At 41.2% G+C, this 25,610-nt stretch overlaps 2 protein-coding genes across 3 annotated transcripts; one reads left to right on the plus strand and one right to left on the minus strand.

Annotated features, from left to right (window-relative positions):
* Positions 1–2,049: 2,049 nt before the first annotated feature.
* LOC308133713 (glycoprotein endo-alpha-1,2-mannosidase-like protein) lies at positions 2,050–12,832 on the plus strand (the record flags this gene model as incomplete). 2 transcript variants are annotated; one of them, XM_080501203.1, is made up of 4 exons in its annotated part: positions 2,050–2,560; positions 3,832–3,968; positions 11,186–11,262; positions 12,196–12,832. In XM_080501203.1, the coding sequence occupies 4 exons, from the start codon at positions 2,050–2,052 to the stop codon at positions 12,830–12,832; spliced, it is 1,362 nt and encodes a 453-aa protein (XP_080357329.1). The 2 variants fall into 2 exon arrangements, with proteins under 2 accessions (XP_080357329.1, XP_080357330.1); XM_080501204.1 differs by having other exon boundaries at positions 3,832–3,941.
* A 3,526-nt stretch (positions 12,833–16,358) lies between these two features.
* Positions 16,359–23,230, minus strand: yrdc (yrdC N(6)-threonylcarbamoyltransferase domain containing). The gene is made up of 6 exons (XM_080500436.1): positions 22,990–23,230; positions 21,085–21,280; positions 20,093–20,207; positions 19,851–19,970; positions 18,322–18,452; positions 16,359–17,244 (listed from the first exon to the last, which is right to left on the minus strand). The coding sequence occupies exons 1-6, from the start codon at positions 23,162–23,164 to the stop codon at positions 17,172–17,174; spliced, it is 810 nt and encodes a 269-aa protein (XP_080356562.1). The 5' UTR covers positions 23,165–23,230; the 3' UTR covers positions 16,359–17,171.
* Positions 23,231–25,610: the final 2,380 nt, after the last annotated feature.

Raw genomic sequence — 25,610 nt, forward strand, 5'->3', positions numbered from 1 at the left:
CTCATCGTGGCCTGAGGTTACCAAATTAACTAACAACAAGATTATTCTTATTCTCGGGCTTTGAATGAGAGGTATGCAGTTCTAAGCTATATAAAATTAAATAAAAAAGTCAGGTTTTAATATAAAGCAATTACACACACATATATTTTTTCTCCAGTTTTCTACTTTATTTTTGGTTGAGAAAACTAGATTTTCCTCACGAGATGTCAACCTGGAGTGATGATCTGCTCGATAGACGAGTTAATATACGAATATTTAATGCTAAGGGAAGATATTACGTGAAATGATTATGGATGCAATAACATCAAACTTTCTCAAGGTCTACAAGCTATATATATATTTCTTTGTTTTCTCCCAAAATTGGGGTGCAGACTCATATCTCTCCATTATTTCACACGATAATGTTATTTATGTGTCTTCATCTTCAATTGGAGGTTTGGTTAACTTTAATGGTTTGAGCGTCAATAGATGACAAACCGCGGGGGTCAGTCTTGCTCTCATGGCAAGAAAAACAATCTGATTAAGTGTCAGCAAGTCAGATGCTTTCCAATGGAGAGGTCAGTGCCTCCTGAGTGCTGCTTAATATCCTGGCCAGAAGCCAAGGCTTTTTGGACCGCACCACTGGATTCAAGCCAAGCGGCTCTCAGATGGGGACGATCTGCGTTTCTGACGCTAGAAGGCGCTTTATTACACGAGTTTATCCAGTGCAAGTTAGTTTTAATATAATTTTATACACTAGAATGGAAAAGACACGGCAACAGGCTACACTGCTCATACTTATAAAGTACGAATTATTATTATTATTATTATTATTATTATTATTATTATTATTATTATTATTATTATTATTATTATTATTATTATTATTATTCACATGTACATACAAATGTTTGGACCCCCCTGTAGTTGTAACCCTCTCTGCTATTTTACTCTCTGCAATGTATTTACCTTATTGCCAATTGGCATCTGTATATATTTGCTGTATGTGTACAGTTGTTGGACAGACAGGAGCTGTCCAACAACTGTACACTTCTGGACTTTGAAGGCACTGGAGGCAGTGCTCATATGTAATATAATATATTATATTTTATTGTCTGTGTTTGTTGCTTTTAGTGTTCATAGTTTTATTTCAGTTTTTATATAGATCCAGGTCTCTGAAATATAGATTGATTGTTGCACTGCCTGCTTCTCCGTAACGTTTTTATCGTCCCCCGGGTACAAATAAAGTTTCCGACATCTGAAAAAATTCTTAGAGACATGTGTTCACCACAGATGACCACGAGGTGTCAGTATTTTTCTGAAGTCACAAAGCAGCATCGACAGTATCGGTCAAACCCCCCCCTTTTTTTTTTTTTTTAACTTTACAAATGTTTTAATTGCATGTCTCCTGTTGAAACTTTATGATTTCGCCGATTAAAGCGGCTGTAAGCGAGTGGTAGATAAATCATAACCTGCAGACTCACAAAGGTGTAAAACAGGAAACAAACCCACACTCCAGAGGAGTGCATCTCCTCCGGTTTCACACGCCGGTGTTGATGGCACGTGTCAGATGGATGGAGCGTCCTCTGGGCGGGACGTGGCATCCGATGGAGCAGCAAAAGATCCCACAGAGCTTCATTATAAAGACCAGAGAGGGAAACGTTTTGAAACGCAACTGTGCGCACAGAGACACCATTTAAAACCAAATTATAGCCACTCGTCCAACTGCTGTACACGCGCAAATCAGAAGAAAGGGGAGTGAGTTTGTGTTGCAGTGACACATCATCTCTCAGCTCAGCAGACTGCGAAACATGCGGCTGCAGGACAAAGTTAGAGAGCCAACATCCAGCCGGCTGCGTCAGGGAATCTGCTGCTGCGACCCCGCTGCTGCAACCATGTAGGATCATTGATCCCACCCGACGGATGCGTCTCGATTTTCTCTCCATGCGGGGCATGTGGAGGCTTGTTCGTGGGTTGTGAGGTGAACCCGGTGCAGGAACAAGGAGGACGGTTCATTTGCGCTCTTGGTTCGGTCCGCGCCGGTTGCTGCTGCCGCTCCGCCGTCCAGCCATGGCCCGACTCCGGAGGAAGGCGTGCGTCGCCCTCTTTCTTTTCACCCTTTTTATTTTTGGGACTATGATGGGACTGAGGACCCTGAAGCCAAGTGACGGCTTCTCGGATCAGGCTCCGGGTCTAGAACTCCTGCCGATGATCGGAGGGAAGGTGGACCGTCGCTCCGTTTCCCGGGATCCCACCCCGTCCCTGGGACAAGCCCACCCGCCCGGCAGCAACACCAAAGCAGTTCTGTCCAACTCCGGCCCCGAGGGGACCGTATTTTACGATGTCCACATTTTTTACTACTCTTGGTTCGGAAACCCGCAGATGGACGGGAAGTACATTCACTGGGACCACATCCTGGTTCCCCACTGGGACCCCAAGATTGCGTCCAGCTATCCGAGAGGGAGACACATGCCGCCCGAAGACATAGGCTCCAGTTTCTACCCGGAACTCAACCCGTACAGCTCCAGGGATCCGGACGTGCAGGAGTCCCACATGGAGCAGATCGGAGCCTCCGCAGCAGGTACGGTTCAGAGAGGCAGCAGTATGTATGGGACAGACATTAAAAATAGTTGATTGTTGTTTTGTGCTGCACGGGAACACAAGCGCCCAAAGCTGCACGTCTGAAACCCTTTTCAGCACCACAAATCTACTGGACAGCTCCTCACACGCTCCCCATACGCCACTCAATGCAGTTTTCCACATTTGAAATAAACTTTTACTTGAAGGCGGCACATCAGCTGAATCACATGTGGGCTGTACTATTCTGAGTGTATTGTGTATTTAAAACAATATTACAATTATCCAAATGTAATGCAACTTCCTGAGAACTTTACACTTGGATGATTCGTCTTTCTATGGTGTTGCAAATCATTCAGTAAGAGTGTTGTAGTCTTTAAAAAAAACAACCTTTATGGCTTCTTAAAGACAACCAACGTCTGTTGCCAATGCCTGTGTCAAGTTACAGCCACCAGCGACCAACACATGATCGGTCCTGAAGTATCTGTCCTGCAGCTCGCTGGGTCATGTACACCATACAAAATGATGAGCAGGCCACAGAGCCCCCTGAAACCCAATCACTTCAACAGATGGAGCATGGCAGGGCCAGCTCACCATGCTAAGTTAAAACAATCCTGTTAATTAGATCCTGCAGCCAAACAGCCTCTCAATAGCTCCCACTTGGCTTTGATGACTGATTTCCTGTCACTCCCGAGAGTTCCCATGAAGAAATAGTGTAGCAGTGGCCATATTCTTAATACACAGGAGACATGGTGGGGCGTTGTAATCTAATAGTCGCCACAGCTCCGCTGCAAGCGGACATGATTCTAATGAATTAGCTCTGAGTGCATATCTGATGTGCCAGTTCCCTTTTTTTTACCCTGCCAGGCTGTGGCTGTGGCTGATATGAAGCAATTTTTCAGCCCAGCATCTGGGGATGAAAAAGCAGTCTTAAACGGGAATTTATGGGCTGTCGCATGCTCAAAACGTGGAGAGAGATTACCTCTAAAACAAGACATAATAAATAGCCAGAAGACGACAAGTGCATATTCATCAACAAATGCAACTCTTCTCCATAGGGTCAGATGCATTACAGTATTGAAGTAAAGGAGACGCAGCGACAAATCACACCAAAGACATGCTAAGTGATCAGAATGAGTATTGTATTCTGAATATTTGACAGGCTTGTGTGTCGTGTAGAATTTTGTTCTCATTTTCTGATGTTTTCTGAAGTAACAGCTTGACTTTGTGGTCTAGGATGGACAGTCAGGTTCATGTGACAGTTTCTATCTCCAGGGGTTCTGGTCCTGTCCTGGTATCCTCCTGGCCTGGCTGACGACAATGGGGAACCCGCTGAGGATTTGGTGCCAGCTCTACTGGATGCTGCATATAGACACAATCTCAAGGTAAAAAGCACACTAGTACATTTTAGTGTGTGTGTGTGTGTGTGGGAGGGAAAAGGACCACTGATCGAACAGGGAAGCAGTCCAAGGCTCAAAGGAGAGCAATGAACTCTATCTGTTCCAAGAACTGATATTCAGCTGAATTTTACTAGAACACACGAGCATGTGCTCATACTTAAGAGTTTTTTTTGTAGTAGTCAAACATGCTTTTTTTCTTCTTCTTCTTCTTCTTCTTAAATTGCATCCTCTATAGATCCCTCGTGGGGAAATTATTTATTTGCATTTAATCCATCCTATTTTTATGAACAGTAAGCTGCCACAGTGTGGCACCTCGAGAGCTGCTGGGGATCAATGGTCTCAGGGATCCACAGCAGTGACCTGTCCACTGTGGGGTTCAAATCTGCAAACGTCCGATCTCAAGACTGCCAATCTAACTTTCAGGCCACCACCACGCAATCAATCAATGTCATGCAAAAGTGAACATTATCATTGTAAGACAAGAATTTCTGGCACATGTAGCTTCTATACTGGGATACAATAGATTGTACAAGTGAAAGTGGCAGGTAAGTGTACACCGTGTATATATATAGGTATTAAAGTGGCCTAGTTGTAAAATTTTCATTTTGAACTCAAATGTTTTTCTGTATAGGGATACCCATCATTTCAGACTTACTGAGGTAAATACACAAGGCATTTTTTTCCTACATTGTTATCTCAGTAACACAGCTGACAGACGTTTCAGACCTCACAGAGGTGGTCAGAGAGCTTAACACCGATTAGGACAGTGATCTGTATTTATAAACGTTAGTGTGACCTGTTTCTTTTTTTTTTTTTTTTTCTTTTTTGTCACAAGAGTGTAAGACTAAGAGCTCCTGGAGTTATCTTGCTGCCTCTTATGCAGTGGCCTCTGCTTCTCAGGGATTTGATTCGGACGTTTCCAGCTGCAGTAACATCTTCAGCATCAGAGCATGAAACATGGCTAAAGAGCCGCTGCCGATGTATCAGTAGTTGAATGAACTCTGAAGCAGATCAGCGGGGCGGAGAGGTGTGGGAGGAGGGTGGGGGATGGGGAAAAGAGAAAAACAACGCATGACCAATTGCCAATTAGGTCGGAAAATGGCATAATGGAAGATATAGCGGCCGTCCATGTTGGCCCCTTTGCATACTGTAATAGTAGTGTATGCTCGTTAAAGTTTTAAAAGAGAGGAGTTAACCTGTCATGAAAAGATGATTCATGTCAGAGTAAAACCACATGACAACATCCTTCAGAAAATAACTTGGTTTTTTTGTCTGCACAGGGACATAATGATTTGTATTTCATGTAATCTTGTCTGACTTTGAAAATTCTTCCAAAATAAAAGTAGGAAAGACATGCAGCCTGTGGTATTGATCCCTGAAGAATAAAATCTGCTCAGACTTTCCATGAATGAATTGAAATGACACTTAAAAAACACGGGCTTGTAGGAATCCTCTTATGTCAACCTGGGCATCATTAATAATGTACCACCACCATTTGCATATTTAAGTCCAGAAATATAAACTCGAAGGCTTAGATCAGAATGAAAGAACAATCGTGTAAGGTTTTTTTTTGTTTCATTTTTTTTTTTTTTTAAAGTTTTTATATTAATAATAATTGTATTTGTATAGCACGTTCCTAAACTCAGCTACAAAGTGCTTTTACATTATTATATATTATTCACAAAGATCAAATTGTATGTTGAGCTCAATAGGACAGTGAAAGGGTTTTTCTGCTGTTACTGTCTGAGGTAGTCACATCAGATCATATCATCAGGATGTTTATTGAGCTTCTTGTTGAATGGCTTTCTTGATGAAACCTGTGCAGTTGGCGGTCAATGGCTTTTGGTGAGGAACACAAAGCGAGGATCTGGCAGCGATGGGATTCAAACCAACAAATACCAAGCCGTCTGCCCTAACCTCCAGACCATGAATGTCAAACTAACATTATTTCAGAGGCCACATACCGAGCAATTTAATCTCAAATTTCCTATTTATCATATTCATAAGGACCAGAATGGACCCTTTGGCATGAAAGGGCCTGTTGTTGACAGCAGGCCTTATGTTTGACACCCCTCGTAGAAACTTTCAGCCTGTTGACGCCTCCATATTGAATTATATTTGTCACAATGTACTGTTGTACAGTACATTGCCTTAATTTCCAGTCACTCCAGAAAAGAAAAACATAATCACCCATAGACATACAGAGAAAAAAAGTTGAAATCACAACTCACTATCACCAAGGTTAATTACAAAGCATTACTGTAAAACAATCTGTTGTCATGCCCGCGTTTGTTTCCTGATGTGCATTAAAAGGCAATTTATTTTCCCTCAGCAATGTGACACATATTGGCCGCGTCCTCTTTCTCTGAGCATCTGTGATGAGAGGCAGTGGGTTCGCTGGGCCAGCTTGTCAGATTTGATATCACATTTGTTTGTTTTGCAGTTTGGCTGGAGGCAAAGAAAATAATGTATCTGTGCAAGGGCGAGACAGGAATTCAGCGATTAGACATGCAATGCTGAGCTGATGAGGTTTTACACATAGCGCTGCCTGGAGAGAGGCTAATAGAGCAAATTCAATGCCGTGCCTTTCATTGTCATCTGTGATGCAGCGAGCGTGACATTTTCATAAAAAGAAGGGGAAAAAAGCGTGTGTGGAAAATAGGCTGTGACATGATTTCTGCAAATCTGCTACACATTTGGAATCTGTCAATGAAAGGAGGAGAGCTCATCGTTGTGATGGAAGACAGAAGGTCACAACGAGCAGCCGAGAAAAAGCTTTAAAATCAAATTGCTGTGCACATCAGCAAGTTCACAATTTGCTTCAGTTCGAAAAAAAAAAAAATTTTCACAATGAAACTCACCAGCATTTACTGCAGCTTCAACTGTTTATCCCTCTACTTTTTGTTTCATTTAAATAGTGCCAATTGCAAGATCACATTGATATAGAATAACCCAAAAGTTTCACATGACGACGGAGGTGACATTACTGGGGAAAGACTCTGCAGGACCAGACCCAGAGGACAGATACAGTACATAATCTCAGTGACATGTCATGGAAACATATGTATGAATAGATTATAGGTAAGAAAATGAGAAGATTTCAGCAGACGAAAGAAGCCCATAGCATTTTGGTCCAAGATGGTCCCGGTTGAGCTGAGCCAACCTTTCAGATTTAAGTTTTTAGCCTGATGATAAAAGTGGAAACTGTGTATTAGCCTCCATAATTGAAACTGGGATCTGCTTCCACAAGAGAGGGACTAATAACTGAAAGCTCTACCTGTAAGCAGTTCACTGAGGAGTACATGTTCTCATAGGAAAAGATGAGACGAACAGCATTTTAAGATATGATGGAATTTGTTAATAGTTTTATCATTTTAAACTCTATTCTACTGGAAGTCGAAGCGGCATATTGTTCATAATCAATTATTTTTACTCTTTGGCCAGACTGTTCTTTAGATTGTTTATTATAAATTTGATGAATTCAGCAAAAATGCTGAGAGGGGAAAAAAAAAAAAGTACAGCTCTGATGAGATTTTTCTAATAGTTCTTTTGCTCTTTTGTACCAAAAAGCAGGCGAGAAAGGCAGGATGGAAGCCTGAGTAAGGAGACGAGGACAGATGGTCCCACAGGAGTAGGAGTAACGGCCAAGAACGCATCAGATCAGTTTTCAGAAAGCACAACATACACAGTCTGTCTATAGTGGTCACTGGTTTATCTGTGATATTATTTGAAAGAATTAAAGTGACCCAAAGAGAGCCGATTATTCAAAGATACAAAACCAAAGCAGTAACAATAACAAACTACCAGACTTTGTGTTGGGAGCAATGTCAACTTTTATTCTTTGAAAGAGATGCAGGACAGCTGTCTGCAATACTTCTTTGTCCTCCTCTTAACTGAAGAGGAGGATTACAGCGACGATAGGACTCTTAAGTAATGATGATGTGTCATTAACCTTTGCAGGATTCATGGCCCGATTAACCTTTTCAAGGAAGGTCCTCATAACTCAATAACATTAAATTTAGAAATGCAAGCATCAAAGAAAAAGTTGACCTTTCTGTTTAGAGTTAGCATGTTCTTCCCTTGCATCCCCTCACTGTTCAAAGATATGGTTGCGAAGTAAAAAAAAAAAAAAAACTTTAAATTCTACAATGGTGCTTCATATGTGCGTGGGTGGTTGAATGTGTGTGTGGGTGTGTTCTGCCAAAAGCCCTGACTCAGCTTGGATACACTTAAGCTCCCTAAATGAAATTAGATTTGAATAAGAAAAAAAAAAAAATCTGAATTTGAGTGGATGGGTATAGAATGGTGTGGTGAGCTACTCTAGTGTTTCGATTCTGTCTTTAAAGTCAACATGTATACCTGTGAAATTCAAACATTTTCAAAAGGTATTATTAAAGCAAAAAGTTCACCTAAAACCTATATATCCGAACCTGTATATCAAAACCTGTATCTGAGAACATTACTGGAGCTGCAAACGCACATGGCTTTAGTGCACAATATGGACAGGTTTGGATTTATCCATTCAACAAAAATTGTGTGAGGAAACTGAATTTCAGTAAATGTATTTAGGTTTCAATATTATCCCCCAGTTACCCGTTGAGAGTCCAGGAATCTGAGCCAGTGCTATTGTTTGCCCTGTTGGTAGTACAGCTTTGCAAAGACAATATATATGCTTCCAAATTTGCATATAGGGCTTAAGATAAGAAGCATAACAGCAAATTAAATATTTGGCATTATTGCATGAGTCCCAATTGAAATGAGGATGAATGGAAATGGGAGCAAAGCTTGTTCACGAGAGAAACAAATTCAGCTTCCATCCTGCAAGAGATCCCTCACCACAGCTAAAAACACACTGACCCCTCTTCTCTTCAAAAGAAAACAATGTACTTTTTTTCCCCATTATATAAGTTGAATAGTGTTTTCTGCTGCACCCACACACAGCGTGGTTTGTGTATCGTGAACTGCTGGAGTTGGAGAGCGCATCGCACTGAGAACTTCACAGTCCTGCTGCTGCTTGACCTCCACTTGAAGTGGAGCTTAAATAGTTCTTCTTCCCGGGGGGGGGGGGGGGGGGGGGGGGGGGGGAGGGGGGGAGGGGGCTACACAAGGGGGTGAGAAGAGACGGGAGGATGAGGGTAATAAAAGCTGGATGCAGGAGAAAAGAAGCGGAGGGGAAATGTGCATGAGGGGTTTGCGCCTCTGAACAATCGGCACCCTGAGGGGCAGTTAAAGTCCTGTCTCTGAAGTAGGCCATGTAGGAACATATACATGGAGGGATTTGGCCCCTGGGTGCCCTTATGATGAAATCAGCCACACTTCCTGCTCTCCAGATGCACTGAGTTAGCTACATTTAATCTTACACACAAATGTATTATTGTGAACGCTCACTAAATTTGATCCCTAAAAGTCAATGTGACAGTCTCACATTTAAAAGAAAAATACACCAAAGTTTGCTGAAATTGATATAATTGTTAGAAAGGTCTGGGCCTTCATCTTTGTTCTTGGCTCACGGCCGTTGCTCGGTGCTTTCTGCATGACATGGCACTAAATTCCCCTCTTCTCAGCATAAATCATGCTGTGGTTGTTCCAGGCTGATGCTGTCAATGTTTATGAGGCATTAAAATGCGTGGACTCTGTCTCATTTAGCTCCAAATTACCACAGCAATAATGTCAGGGCGTTGATAAGAGAACGTGCTGAGATTCCTGGTGTCCTGTGCTGTGCTGCAGTGAATACTAGACTGGTACGGCTTTTTACCTCCTCTGCGGGTCTTCACATCCTCCCGATACCCCACAATGTTTCAGAATGGCTTCATGTTTGATCCCACTTTACTGGCCTGCTACTTCACAAGAGGTCCAGAGAGTTATGGCTTCATAAACATTGATTCCAGCCTACGATTTACTCACACGACCAACATCTTTGTTGCCTCCTGTCTATTTCCAAATCGGCATTATGCAGGGAAAGTGCGGCTTCCACCATCGGAATGTACATTTTGTTGCACATAAAAGCACTTAGCACCTCAGTTAGTGGTTCAAGTGGTTCTGTTTGTCTTGTCATCTGGACAGTTTATCTATAAACATCTGCTACTGTGCATGAGCCTTCTCCAAACACCACTTTAATCCATGAGGACACTTGCACTCAATGTCATCAGGACGGTGCCACCAGCAGGTTCGTGCCACATAAAAAGTCCAGATTTTATTATTTCCCTGCAGAAGCATGAGCTCTTTGTATCCATCCATCTATCTTCTATATCGCCTTATCCAACTCAGAGTGGCTGGAGCTGATTTTAGCCGAGTATTGGAGAAATACCACCAAAGAGAGGTTTTTTTCCCTGACAGAATGAAAACAGAGACAGACAACCACACACATATTCACCCAGTACCCAAAGAAATCCCACACATGCTCATAGAAAACAGGCAAACTCCCTGTATGCGTGTGTCAGGAGAGGCAGGCGATAGGTTCCAGCCTCATAATGATCCCAAGATAAAGCAGAAATAGAACATGCAGTAGCTTGCTACATCATATTACAATACAAGAAGATGGCTTCACAATACTACTGGTGTCAATGACTGATCAATTTTCTGTTTGGTGACTTTATCTCAGCAACCATGAGACAAATCACAAGGATATTTCAATGCCTCATTGCAGTGATAACAAGGTTGTGGATTCTTCGTTTTAATCTGGATTTTTTTTTTTTTTTTTTGTACTCTTAATCAATCAAGGACAAGACAGGAGTCATACAAAATTAGGTTCAGGCATGTCTGTAAAACTTGATGACATTTTACATCCGGCCGTCATCTTAAAAAGCCATTTCCCCTAACACTGCTCCCCCTTGGGTGTCCACTGCTGAGAAAGTGGTGTTTCACTATGATCATGCATATTTCAAAGCCACAGAATTCTCTGGCTGCATCCTTAAAATATTCAAGTTAAGCGCTTTTTGTGTAAGTGTCAGTTCAGGTCCCTTGTCTGTCTGCTGCTTTTGTTCATCAGTTGTAAATAGCTGTTTCTGACAGAGCAATAAAGTCAGTGTTGGAAATGTGACCAACTTTGTCCTGCAACTTTTTTTTTTTTTTTTAATCAACTTTTCAAACTATTACAAGTCATATAATGGCATCATCATTTCACTATTCAGCCTATCATGAAGTTTCTCCGGCGTGGAAACCTGCTGGCATTTTACTAATGTGATGAAGCAAAATCAACGTGCCATGTGTGTTTCTCTGTGTGCTTCCAGGTTGCATTTCATATCCAACCGTACAGAGGACGAAACGACCAGAGCGTGCACGACAACGTCAAGTACATCATTGACAGGTTTGGTTGCTTGTCACGCTGCACTGCATCACTTATGCTGCTCAAATAGAAAAAAAAAACAAAAACCCATTAACATTGCATGTGGAGCTGAAGAAACAGGAGGTACAACACTGAAATACTTTTAGAGTGCATTCCTGATTATATGAATCCAGTTTCATCACTTATGAATAGGTGTTTTCAGTCGTGGAATTTTTAGAAAAGCAAAAACCCAGAAATTTAAAACAACCAAAAAAAATATCGAGTGCATGGAAATTAACATACTTTTCAGAAGCCCGATATTTGTGATTAAAACATGGAATTTGTTTAGTCTTATGTGATATTCAATTTTTCTGAGACACTGAATTTTTAGTTTTCTTGATCTGCAAGCTATAAGAATCAAAATTACAAGAAATAAAGGCTTGAAATATTTCAATCCATGTGTAATGAATCTATTTAAAATAACAGTTTCACATCATGAAATGACTGACAAAAAATATTGAACTTTTTCATGACATTCCAATTTGTTTCAGATGTTCCTGTATTTCTACTCTCAACTTTGTTTTCCCATTGCATTGTACCTGACATCTAATACACTTTAGCCAGCTTCTATTGCGTTGTTTTATTCAAGTCTTTCAGGTGTATGTTGGTCTCCACATTACTTTGCATTGATCTGAATATTTACCTGTGTGCCTGTGCATTCGCAGCCTCGATATCCATTATATGTGCAGAAGTGCATGTTTGCAACAGTTTTTCATTTCAACGTTTTTGTGAAGCATTTTGATGCACTTTGAGTTGGATTGTCTGAAAGATGCTTTAGAAACAAAGACTTTTATTAATTGTCCAGAAGATTTTCACTTTTCAAAATAGATTGCAGCATTTCTTTTTTTCTTCTTCTCATGAGTACCATGTGACACAATATTTTGATTTTCTTTTATTATCTTTTTACCTCTGAAGGTATGGTGACCATGGAGCCTTCTACAAATATACCTCCAGCACCGGGAAGAGTCTCCCTCTATTTTACATCTATGACTCCTACCTCACTCCCCCCGAGTCTTGGTCTGAGTTTCTCTCTCCCACCGGCTCCCACAGCGTCCGTGGCTCTGCCTACGACTCCATGTTCATCGCCCTGATTGTGGAGGAGCGTCACAAGCACGACATCCTGGCTGGAGGCTTTGATGGCATGTACACTTACTTCGCCTCCAACGGCTTCTCCTTTGGCTCGTCTCACCAGAACTGGAAGGCAATCAAAGCCTTCTGCGATGGGAACAACCTGCTCTTCATCCCCAGTGTGGGCCCCGGTTACATTGACACCAGCATCAGACCGTGGAACAACCACAACACGCGCAACAGGGTGAATGGCCGATACTACGAGACGGCCCTGCAGGCAGCGCTGAACGCGCGTCCAGAGATCGTCACCATCACGTCCTTCAACGAATGGCACGAGGGCACGCAGATAGAGCGGGCAGTGCCTAAAAAGACAGTGACCCGTGTGTACTTGGACTATCAGCCGCACGGAGCCGATCACTACCTGGAGCTGACCCGCCGGTGGGCAGAGCAGTTCAATAAAGAGAAGGAGCAGTGGCTCATGTGAGCTTTCAACAAACAGCATGCTGGAGTGGAAGTGTGTGTCGTCACGAGAGGAAACAACGTCAGAAAACAAACGAATGTAGAGGCCCGGTCCACGCAGACCAAGGTGTGTCGAAGGACACACATTTACCTTCCAATCCTACTGGATGTGAGACTTTGTGTCCTCACATGTGAACATAAGGTCATGTGAAAGACCAGGACGCTTTGTTGGTTTGTGGTTTCCTGCCAAATGCAGCAAGAAGGATCAGTCTGATGGTATCAACTGCTCTGACTTCTGACATGCTCTGTAGGCTTGTCTCTGGTCTCTGTTCTCCTGCATACTTGCAATGTGAGAAAATCCTTCCTGACGTGCAGAAATACAATGTGTCACCACGTTGAAGGCGTCGTGTCCCTCTTTACAGTGAAAAAAAACTGATCACTTACACTTATCACACTTCTGTCCCACAACTGCCTCCTACGAAAAGCTGATCTTAAAGGCGAAGTATGTCAAATTGAAGTTATACCTCTGTTGTACATTCGGCGGCAGCGCTGAGCCACGACATCATCAGTCTATTCTTCACCTGACTTACGGCGTTTTGGCTCTTGTTGGTTGATAGTTGCAGTGGTGTCAGCTCAGGTCTATTGAGTAAATGGTGTAGTTATGTAGTCATCCAGCTCCTTCTCAGTGACTAAATTCACCCTCTTGTGGTGCCAATATGTATTGCAAGACTAAATAAAGGTTGGAAAATGTGCCGATTTTAGTAGGTATACCAACAGCACATCACAAAATTACCATTGAAATGACAAGAAGACTTGTTTTGTCTTGTTCTGTTGATTATTTAAGGTGATAATAATTTCACATGAAACTAAAATGATAACTTTGTTGGTGTGAATTTGACAGTACTGCTTTTTCATAAACTGAGTACCAGTAGCACTTACACTTGAGCACTGTAGTGTGTGTAGTTGATGCAGTTTCAATTCTGAAATTGTTTTTAAAATGTGTGAAAAGTTACTTTAAAAAGATGCTGTTCTTTCCCTGACAGTGATGCACTTTTCACTTGCACTCGAGCGCTCATTGTCAAACAACAAGAGGTACAACTTACATTTAAATTCTAATTCTTGTCACAAACCAGTCTGCATTGCACTGAGCCCAATTTATGGCCACAATATCCAGTAGCACCTTTAAGGGAAAAATACAATGGCTGTTCCATCTCTTTTTGTTGACATAATTTTGAATCACCAATCAGCACATGCGTAGTGCAGGATTTCCTGCCAGGTTGACCTTTTCTGTATGGTCTCTTTAAAAATTATGGAAATCTTCACATGGCTGACATTTTCCCTCCTTCACTGATTAACTGTTCTGCGAAGAGACTCATGAAAAACCATAAAGTGGTAGCATAATTGTGTGATTATGATTATCATCATTATTATTATTATTAGGGCAAAGTTTCAGACAGATACTGGCATCAACATGGTGCATCTTTGTTTTGTTAACCAAACTAAAAAAAACAGCTTCATTTAGAAAATGTCACGCAGAAATTGATTTGTTTTATATTAATCATGCAGTTTGCCATCTAAATGTGTTTCTGCCCTGTGATGTATAGGTGAACTATTCAAGGTGAATCCTGTAGGCTATCCTGTGATGGTGTTTTAGACAAAGCAGGTATCTGGGTAATTTCATGATATTTCTAATAAAGATTTAATGTAGTCGGATTTCTTATGGTACCGATAGCGACTTAATACCGTTACGCACAGGTGCACAAGCGTCATATTCATCTGTGAATGTGAAGGAGATGAAGAATCTGGATCTGTAAATCGAAGATACTATGCTATCCCATGGCCACTAAACTAAAATACAACAAAGAACATCAGACGATACACATTTAATCACAATACAAGCCATTTAAAAGATCACAACTGGGACCAATGAGGCTTTTTACAGCTTTTGTCTTGCATCTGTGCATCAAGTCTCTGCATCCAGACGGAAGACAAACTGGAGGTGGACATTGTGCGGCGGATTTGTGAGGATCGGTCCAGCGTTTAGTCACTCAGCCGGTGAAGGTCGTCAAATTACGGTATGTTTGATATACAAATTTAATGTCGACACTGCATTAGAAACTGTTTTGAAAATAAAGTCTACAATAGCTTGAAGCTTCAATTTCAAGAATAGTTGTATCAATCATTAAATTAAAAAAAAATCCGACAATGTTATAAGACAGCACTTTAATTACTAAACACAACACTGTCTTATATTTTCTTTTGGTCATGCCCTAAAATACACTCGGTCCATCCAGCTGAATATGAGAATAAAGCAGATCCCAACGAGTTCATCACAGCACAACACACTTTAGAAATCTTTTTTTTTAAATTAGATTGTGGTAGGAAGCTGAGAAAACACATGCAAACAAAGGGAAAACTTGCTGAATCCACTCAGGGAGCCTGGAACTGAACTGGGCTATTCTCACTGTGATTATGGTTCTGGTGGTTGAAGCTGATTGGCTTCAATGTTATGGGTTTGATTCCCCATCTCACCATATTCACATGTCAAAGTGTTCTTTGGTATCATTTTGGGGTGAATGTGACTGTAAGCAAAAGCAAAAGCAAAAGTAAAAGCCTATTTAACCATTGCAATTCACTACTGCACTGTGTCCAGGCCCACGTACTGCCCAGCCATTGAGCAAGGCATAAAGGAGTCACTGGGATGGTCTAAATACATTAAAAAAAAATTCAGTCATGATGAGGTCAAACCTGCAAATTAACATCACAACCAGCATGTTCTTGTCTCAATAACTGGTTTAACTGTTCAATTTCTCCCTGTATGACAAATTTCACTCAAACTTTTCATCTGATTTCCATTTTTTCCCCCCATACCTCTCTGAAAAATATTGCAGCCGCTAAACCCAACAAAAAAAAACTGCAGTTAGGTCAAACAAAGATGAGTTTTAATCTGCATTCGGAATGCAAATCAGTACTGATCCGCTCTGCTGTGCAAACAAAAAGTGTTGAATTTATTTGGTATGTAAAAAGAAAGACTCTTTAATCCACGTCCACTTCTACTAAACTTGTCCTTGAAGATGTGAAAGCACAAGATCAGCTTTTCTCTAAAAGTTTCTTAAACTCTCACAGACCTCCCCGACAATCTGTCTCAATTCCCTTTTTGGAAAAAGAAAAAAGAAAAAATCAATTTACATTGTAAAGCAGAGTTTCTCCTTTTAATTAAGAAATCAGAAGTCCAAAGTTTTCCAGGTCACACTTGAAAATTACAAAGTGCCCTCCTGCATAAATACCTGTCAGTGACTGATGAACTCTGGAAGGATTCCACGAAGATCCTGCCGCCTTTTAAAAAGCTACTTTCACAAAGGAATGTTTGAGAATAAAAGTGTGCCCTTTAATACTTTTCTGGTTGCTTTCCTCGTGAACGACACCTTTAAGTGGCTTCTGTCTAAACACTCGAGATCACGCTCTATCAGGAGTCGGCTATGAATAAAATTCACACACGTTTGACAGAAATGTCTTCGTCAGCTTCTCAAAACATGAAGAGGACTGAAGTATAAGAAAAAAAAAAGTACTTTTATTGAGGCTAAAGCAAGGTCATACATATCAGTCTTACACCAGGCACTGCGGAAGTAGAAAAAAACCCAACTTGTTTTTATCATTTCCAACATATCTGAAGAATTACCGTAGCTTTAAGTGTTTGTTCACAAAAAATTAAGTGAATGTACAACACTTTCTACATCAGTTGATTGTTGCACCAAACTCTCTTCTATGCACTCGCTTAGTTTTTTTTTTTTTTTTTTAATATCTTCCTACATATTTTCAAGCATCTAAAACATTTTGCACAACCTTGTAGTCAACGATTGTAGTGGTGGCCCCAAAGTTCCTGTTATAAAATAAATACGGAGGAATTCAATTCAAAAAAAGTTTTATGCTTCAAATAAAAATGATCTTTAGTTCATTAATAATAATAAATCATAGCCTTTGCAAGGGTCATTCAGACCATAAAATGTGTGTCAACCGTCAGCTTAAAGTTTAACCGTGTTTTTAATAGAGGCCACATTAAACGTATAAATATATAAAGAAACGCCATCGGTGATCTACATTTATAATTCTGATTAAATGTTGGAGAACTGTTGCATCTTCATCTCAAACATAGACACATATCTACACAAAAATAGGAGCATCCAAAGAGAAAGAAGCTCCAGATCATAGAAAGGAGCCACGAAACCCGATTCACCCGGCTGCAGTCGGAGACTCGACTTCTCCCTGAGTTCTAGTCTTTGCCGACATTCATCGTTTCTCAAGTGGCCCCGGGTCGGAGCTGGTTGTGCGTCTCAGCGTGTGTCGGAGTGCTGAGAGTTCAGGGGTCATTTTTCTCCCCCCGAGTCCTCTGACAGTCCATATTTGCGCTCGAGCACGTCAACTGTAGAAGAAAGGGCACTGGGGAAGAAAAAGAAGAGGAGTCACAGTCGTTTCTTGTTTAATGTACCGAGCCGACATCAGAGGGAGTGTTGGAGGCTTGCTGGGGGAAGGGGAAGGGGAGAAGCAGGAGTCGAGAGAGGAGGAGAAACACATTCCTGCAAACAGACGCTGAAGCACCATCAGGGCCGAAGCACCTATTTGTGGCCGATTCATGCGAAACTGCTTATTTCCGAAGTGAGGGCGTTTTACAAATTCTACCTGCACACGCTTTCCCACGCTTGGTAAAAGCGCTTGATATTAATAGCAGGTGCCTCGACCTCCTAGTGGAGTAGTGACTGTAATGACACGGTGCTTCAATGGGAAGCACAGTAAAAAACACACACACAAAAAAACATAGCTGGATGCAGGTGGACAATTTTATGTTGAACTGTTGTCAATTTCATGCGTTTCTATAAACTTGTTACTTTTCTGGTGGATTAATGACGTTGATAAGCTGCCGTCTCCTCGGTTCAAAATTTGTATTCAAAGTTCCTAAATGGACAAACGTGAACTTTTCCTTTTAAGAGTGGTCTGCTGCAGTCGACATGTTGGTGTTTGATCATTCTTCCTTTTGAAATTTTGTTAATACACGGTTTATTTATCGACCGGTGTTTTTTGTGCCAAATTGTACACAACTGCTAATAATTGCATTCCAGAGAGGGCCTGCTGATGAAATTACAGGGTTTTCATGATTAACTCTAAACAGACCAAAATATTTTATGTGCACTTTCAACTGGGTGATTTAACAACTTAGCAGATAAACCAGTCAGTAGAGAAGCTCATGTGCCATCGCAAAACCACTGCACGTGCACATTAAGACTCCTAAATAACAAAAATTGAATTGAATACTATTGAATAACAGGACATTTTTGTTAAAGTTACTAGCAAAATAACTCCCGCACAAGTAGAATTTTTAGGAAAATGGCCAACACTGCTGACTAATCAGAGATGGACTTAACTTCTGCAGTCCGAGCTACTGTCACTCGCCTATTTGTCTATTGTTTGTGTTAAAAGACAATACACAGTACATGTAACAGTGCTTCAGTTTGAACTCACCAGCCAGGTCTGATGATGCGGTATTTTCCAAACACCGACAGGTCGACCACTGTTGACCCGAGTCGGCTCTGGCCTCCGATTGGTCCACCGTCCACCACCACGGCTAGTTTGGGCCAGAGCTCTTGAAACTCCTTCAGAGTAAAAAATATAAATAAAATACTGCCACAAAATGGTGGAGTGCAACTAAGTAAGAGCTTTTAATCTATTTGAGGCATGCACTTGCATGGGGAAGGCTTTTGAATTCCTCTTACCCAATAAAGAAGAAAAATACTCTTAACATGAATGATTAAACCTGTAGAAATGTTACCAGACTGGAAAAAAATGTAAAGAGCCTGATTGATCGAGCTTTAACACATAATGCAAATTGGAAGAAAAGGACTCGTATCTAAATACTGTCAGGTCTTAATATTATTATATATGAGCAGGTCCCACCAGACCTGTCAGTACTGTTGGGGAATGGCAGAGGTGCGGGGCACAAGGGTCAACACAGCAATTTCTCCTTCACTCTTCCATTTGAAAACAAAGACCAAGCAAATGTAACTCTGCCTCCATATGACCACTAAGGTGTCAGGTCGGAGAGGTTTTTTCTGTTTGTAATTTGCATGTTCTCCCTGTGTATGTGCAGGTTTCCATTCAACTTCTAAATACATGCATTTGATGATAACTGGCGACTCCAAAAAGCATTATATCAGGGGTCTATGACATGTAGTAGCTCATAATGGCTCCCCAAAGCTTTAAATTATACTTGAATAAACATTTTATCTTGTATTTATTTTATTGACCCACCAGTCATTATCTCTCTGAATTAAAAGAAAGAAAAGGTACCCTGTATTCAGTCAGTCAGCATAGACAGCCTCCTACTTCTAAATCCCTCAGGGCAGGAAGGGCTTACTGCTGCATATATCAAACATTTCAGGACGAAACGTCTCGGGAGTCAAAATCAATGAATAAATAATTAAAAAGGGTAGCCGAGTAACAAGCATGCAGCCTGCCAGAGAATCTGGATGGGCCACGAGATGATCATGTAAAATTATCAAGTAACTGCCGTTTCTAATGTTTTCACAGATCAGTAACGCAGCACGGAAAGCTGAGTGTTAAAGTAGCATGAGCATCAATGTCACAGTGAGTTTGTGAGAACATGCAGGCTAAAGGCAGCAGGAATGAAAGACTTCTGATATTTGCCATTATTTTGCAGAGAAGGATTATAATGGAACAGTGTCAGATTTTGTAGACAAATAAAAAGGAGTCATTAATTGTATTTTTGGATACAAACTCCAAGAAAAATAAAGGATTTTACAACATTTGATTGTATTTTGCAATAGGATCGATCGTTTCAAACGGCATAAAGTTAAAATTTCACTTAAAATCATTAGCTGAAAAGGTTTAATTCAAGTTAGATTCACTTTCATTAATTGTTATTAGAGTATGTTACCGTTACAGTTATTTTACTGGTCTGGCCTGCTCAAGGTCAAATTTAGATTTCGAGATTGACACACCGTGTTGAATGCGTTTGCTTCACTGGTACTCACATGTACTTCCACAGTGCTGCCGTGTGAGCTGATGTTGGCGCTGGTCAGTGCGAGTGGCTCCCTGCACATCTGGCAAAGGCGCCTCATAAAGTCATGGTCTGGGATACGAACGCCGACAAGCTGAGGACCACATGGAAGGGGAACATTTTTTGTAATTTTTTTATTTTTAACAAAAGACATAGAATTCTTAATCAATGATTAGTTTCATTGTCAGTCGTGTTTGACGTTTGGAGTGAACTCACTGTGGTGAAGGGGTTGAGATCTGCGTTCAGCACTTCAGATCTTTCAAACACCAGAGTGACGGGACCAGGCAGAAGGTCTCCCAACAGCTCGCTCTTCACCTTCACCTTGCAGTACCTTTGAGGCAGAAAGAATATCCAGCAAACTGGGGAGCAGCTGTGGAGAAACTGAGGCTAGTTTCACAGTGGATCACTTCTAAAAACTGATCTGTATACATATTGGCTGTGCTTGTAAAAAAAACTAAACAAAAACAAAAACCCACAAAAACCCCCCAGAAAAATAGCACTTGCATTCTAAAAAGCCAGTTACTTTTTTTGGTTCTCCGTTTACCTCCCACCGTTCAAAAATTGCATTTGTGGCTAATTAGTGAGACTACAGTGTGAATTTAGAGTTTTTAAATGGAATTTGTCCGTCTTCATATCCAGCCAGGATCAGCTGCAGATAAAGTGTAAGGATGGAAGTACAGACTCAAGCTTCTTTCAAGTTTTGAGGAAGATTCTTTTGCTCCTTTGAAGCAAAAGTAAAAAAAAACCTTGAAAGTAAACTTTTTCTGAATTAAATACAAAATTGATTGCCACTCTTTTATTACTTTCTTTTTATAATAAATGTACCATATCCTTAGTTCCTATTGAATGAGTCTTCTCTCAAACCGTCTTCTCTGGTTTAATTAGTGGCTTATTTCATTTTTGAGCGAAGAGTTATTAACTTTGAAGGGAACGAGACATCAAATGGGAATGAGGCGGGCAGTCGCACTGTTAAATAAATATGGAACACGGAGGCGTTTCTTTGACAGCAGGTGTGCTTGTCACTCAAAAAGTGTGTGGTTGAGGTCGATGTAGCATCTCTGCCTCTTCCATGTGTGACTTCGCTGCGAATGAGTAATATGTACAAAACGAGTGTTCAACACAGACATGGGGAAAAAAAACAAACAAACAGCTCATCGAGCACCAAACGGCAACAGGCCGGGTCGAAGCAGGAAAATCTGCATGCTTACTTGTGGATGTCGTCAATCTCCCCGACACAAATGGCGAGCGGCTTCTGCTCGTTCCGCCCTTTTATCTCGTAGGTTTTTCGGACGGCGTCCGAGTTTTGGGCCAGACATGCCAGGCCATAGATGGTGTCTGTGGGGACGGCAACAACGTGACCCTCCTTCAGAGCCTTCATAGTGCAGCTCAGGATTTCAGCATTATCTGTAGTTGGGGGGGAAGAACGTGCGAAAAATCAACGAGACAGCTTTTCCAGAAGGGTACGTGTCCAGAAAACAGAGGTATCCTTTGTCTGTGAACACACTTATAATTTGAGTTGAATAGAATGTGTAGCAAAGAGTAAAAATTCCCCAAATAACTACTTTGAACCACCAGATTAAAAAAAGCTGATTGATAGATTTCGCCAAAAACTGCATACAGGCAAGTTGCCACATTATATACTATAAACTAGACATTCTGTCCCATTTTCCATTATATACGTGCTTCGAGTAAATGTTTCCAGGTTTATTGACTGGGAACCAAAGAATTAAAATTGCATTTTTATTATAATGAGATGCAGAAAGCAAAAATGTTGTTGTGATAATAATGTAAATTACAAATGTATTACAAAAACCTAAACAAATCTGAATCTTTGGACCATTATCAATTTCCAGTTCCACTGTAAGCATGTACAACTTCATCAATGCAGATTTAATCTCACTGATCAGTATGTTCACACATCAGTTGAGGTCGGAGAAGCTCAAACTCCTCTTGATTAAAGAAAAAAGTATCTTTCTGTAATAGGTTGTGACTCTGATGAATAATAATCGACGACTGAGGAGGTCTGATGGCGTAAAGTCACGAAACATCAAGTCTCATTAGAGCAGGAACATCAGACTTTATGTCTCTGATCGACAGCACCCGAGGACAAACTGTACTTTTCCTGCGATAAATCTGTCTAACGGTGGCCGTTAAGTCTCTTCATCACCCCACAGAATAACAATTTGCAGGAAAATTACTGGATGTGCATGGGGAGGTTTCTAGTTCCTTTATGAAAAATGTTTGCAACAAATAAGTTTGTAAAAGTGCTTTGTGAGAGAAAGCAGGATCATAACATTGCAAAGAATTAAACGAAAGCCAACAGAAATCAGACGAGAACATAAAGACACATCCTTTAAGTTTTCAGATGTAGAATAAATAATATATGAAACTATTTGGAGATTCCATACACTGATAATTTACATATACAACATATCTGTCCATCATCATAATTGCATTATCCAAGTGCAGAATGCTGGAGCCAAAAGGGGAGATACTAATGCATGCATGGGGAGAACATGCAAACTCAACGAAGAAAGGCCCAACACAGACCCAAATCGAACAAAACGTATGGATGTAGCCCGATGGGATCCGAGACAACATATTTAATATTGAAGGAAAGGCATCCTCCATTTATGATGTGTTCCTTTTACTCATTGTGTCGCCTAAGAAATGAGTTGTATGCAAAAATAAAACGGTTATGATGGTCTAACTAAGCGCAATGGTAATAATATATCATCAGTTCATGCAGATAATTATTAATGCCATGAGCTAAACCAATGACTTTTATATGCTGCCGAAATAGGCAACTCCAGAGCTGATGACATATATACCCATACAAGTGCGTGTGTGCATTTTGAGTAGAAAGGTGTGTGTTAGTGTTAATCGAGTTATAACCACTGTCTCAGACGTCCATCATGAGCAGCAGCTTCCTTCCAGTGCAACAGTAACATCCGGAATCTGATGTAACCCGCTGCAATGTTGACACAGACGAGTGAGACAAGACGTTTAAATGTCTCAGCTGGATCTAAAACCCGTGAAACCCCCCCTCACGCCGTTTAAAGCGGCCAGTGTGCGACGTGTGGGTAGCCACGTGTGGCGGGCGGACACGCTACCTGCTCGGCCCTGCTCCGGATGGAGCGCCGGTCCGTTGGAGGTCGCGTGCAGCAGACGCAGCACTTTGGTCTTGAGCTCCTTGCACATGTCGGCCGTGAGGACGCGAGCTGCGGCGGAACTGTGAGCTGCTCGGGGCTTGATTAATTCAGCAGCGACCTGACAAACTGACTTCATACAATCAGATCGACGGCCGAGGTTTTTCTTTACAGTGACAGCCGGAACATGTTGCCCACCGCACGGGACTGCACTTCCGGGGTCCCGCCCACAAACAATGACGACCGCGTTCTTAAAGAGCCACTGCATTTTTAATCGTCTTAATATGTCCAGTAAATTTACAAAAATGAATGACTGAGTTTGAAAAGTAATTCACTATTATCGCGGTTACAGAAACATGGTTTAAAGATAATATGATGAGTGGGATTGAGTTGGAGGGATGTGGTCTCTGCTCACTGAACAGAAAACAAGAGAGGAGGTGGAGTTGCCTTGTATGTAAATTCAAATCTGAAAAGCGTGATGGTTAATGACATGACTGTGATAGAAGATAATGTAATAGAAAGAATAACTGGATCAATAGCCATCCCTTGGTGCACTGAACTCGGATGAGCAGAAGCACCTCAAACCCTCTGGTTACTGAATCTCAGTGTATGGCCTTATGAATTTTAAGTGTTTTTATCAATTTGCTTTATTTGAATATAGCCATTTTGCAAGCTGTTGCCTATTGCTCAATTCAGAATAAATATGTGTATCTCGGTACACTAAAAAAGCCTTAACATCTGGACATTTACAGCTCTTTCTCTGACTTCAAATGTGGATGATTAATTGTGCTACTCGGCGATACTGACACATTGGATCAAGTCTTTCATAGGTTATTTCAACTTATAAGCTGCATTAATTTTAAACAATGCCCTTGGGTCCTTGGCCTTAAGCAGTTACTCAGTTGAGTTATTCCCCGTCTGCTGAACCGCAGCGGGGGCTGGCTATCCCTATCCTTGAGGGGGCTGGAGACCTGGTGCAGAACACGTCTGATTTTACAGGTTGACAATTTTGTCACCCGAACAGGGCTAAAGATATATTATAAACACTGCATAGAGAGAACCAGAGTTCAGGTCTCAAACACCAAATAGGCAGTAAATAATCATGCACTCATCATAAGATGTCATTAAAAAAAAAAATGACATGCATGCACTGCAGCGATTGGCTGAATCACATCACACTGCTTTTTAGTTAATAAATTAAAAGTTACATATTTTATTGGTGTATTTAGAAATTAACCAGGCAACAAATTATAATTTTCACACATGTATATATAATTTTTTTTAAATAAACCACTGAAAAAAGCAATCACATTTCTTGGGGGTGATATGGGGGTGCTTTGGCTATTCTAGGGTGAGCTGCAGCACACCTTAGGCAATTTTTGATCATTTCTGAGAAATGACCTGTCATCCGATTCACCCTTTTGGGAAGGTTAACCCGCACACTAGCAACCTGCTCATCACTCGCAGAGAGGTCCGATTTGACACTTTCCGTGACCTCTTGTGAGATTAAATCCATCAGCTGGTCTGAGCTGATACTGGAAATGGACTTTCTGACATCCAGCGCCTCAGCAAAGGTCTGGGGAACGGCTTCTCCTGCAACTGAGACAATATCACCCTCATCAACATTTCCCTCCTTCACAACATCCAGAATAGCATTTGAATATTTGGCAATTAGGTCGAGCACGACTTCTGCCAACAAGCTCACTGTCCTTGAATCTGAGTGACCTTCCTTCAGTAGTGTGGTGAATTAGAATAATAATAATACCTTTTAAAATATTTTCTCTTTACTGTTGTTTCTTTAACATAATTTTGAAAGTCAATTGTTTTCAGGCTGCACAGTGGTGCAGTGGTCAGCACTAAACACATAGTAAGAAGGTCTGGTTTCAAATACTGGCCGGGCCTTTCTGTGTAGAGTTTGCATGGTGGAATAGAACAGAATGAAAATACTGTACTATATAAGGAAATTGTTCAAATGTTCTCACCGTGTGTGCATGGGCTTCCTGCGAGTACTCCGGTTTCCCCCCCCCACAGTCCAAAAACATGTGCGTGAGGTTAATTAGTAATACTAAATTGCCCCTCGGTAGACTAGCGACCAGTGCAGAGTGTACCCTGCCCTCCTCCATAGATAGACAAGATTAGTTCCAGCACCTTATGACCCTGCACAGGAAAGATGATGGATGGATGGTTTTGTGCATTATGAGAAAGTTTAAAACCAGTTGTCATCAGGTACGAGACGACCAACTGACTGTGTTACTCAGTTGCTCTTTTAATTGATTCCCTGCTCTTTCTCTCCATCACACAGTAATCATGGAAATGTAAACCACCTGTCAGTACCTGTGTAAAGCCCACAAAGGACACACACACCTGGACAGAAACAAAGTGTTGTCAAGAGGAATATGGCTACAGCCATGGCATCAGAAGCAGGTAAAACAAAAAAAACAAACAACAAAAAAAAAAAAACAGACGTATGTATAAACTGAGCCTTCAGCTGTTTGATAATGTGGTACAGGAGATGATGCAGGAGAGGCAGTACGACAGCAGGCCGATGAAGTTGCTCCACTTGCTGAGGAGGTCAGTGTGCTTTA

The sequence above is a fragment of the Blennius ocellaris genome, assembly GCF_963422515.1.
Source record: "Blennius ocellaris genome assembly, chromosome: 8".
NCBI lineage: Eukaryota > Metazoa > Chordata > Actinopteri > Blenniiformes > Blenniidae > Blennius > Blennius ocellaris.

What these genes read in the sequence shown, in the direction of transcription:
- yrdc (XM_080500436.1), bottom strand. Translation starts at nt 23,164, where the DNA reads ATGAAGTCAGTTTGTCAGGTCGCTGCTGAATTAATCAAGCCCCGAGCA. An exon ending in GCAGCACTGTGGAAGTACAT is followed by an intron (nt 18,453 to 19,850) that starts GTGAGTACCAGT and finishes TTTACTCTGAAG; the next exon opens with GAGTTTCAAGAGCTCTGGCC. An exon ending in CGCATCATCAGACCTGGCTG is followed by an intron (nt 17,245 to 18,321) that starts GTGAGTTCAAAC and finishes TTTCTTCCCCAG; the next exon opens with TGCCCTTTCTTCTACAGTTG.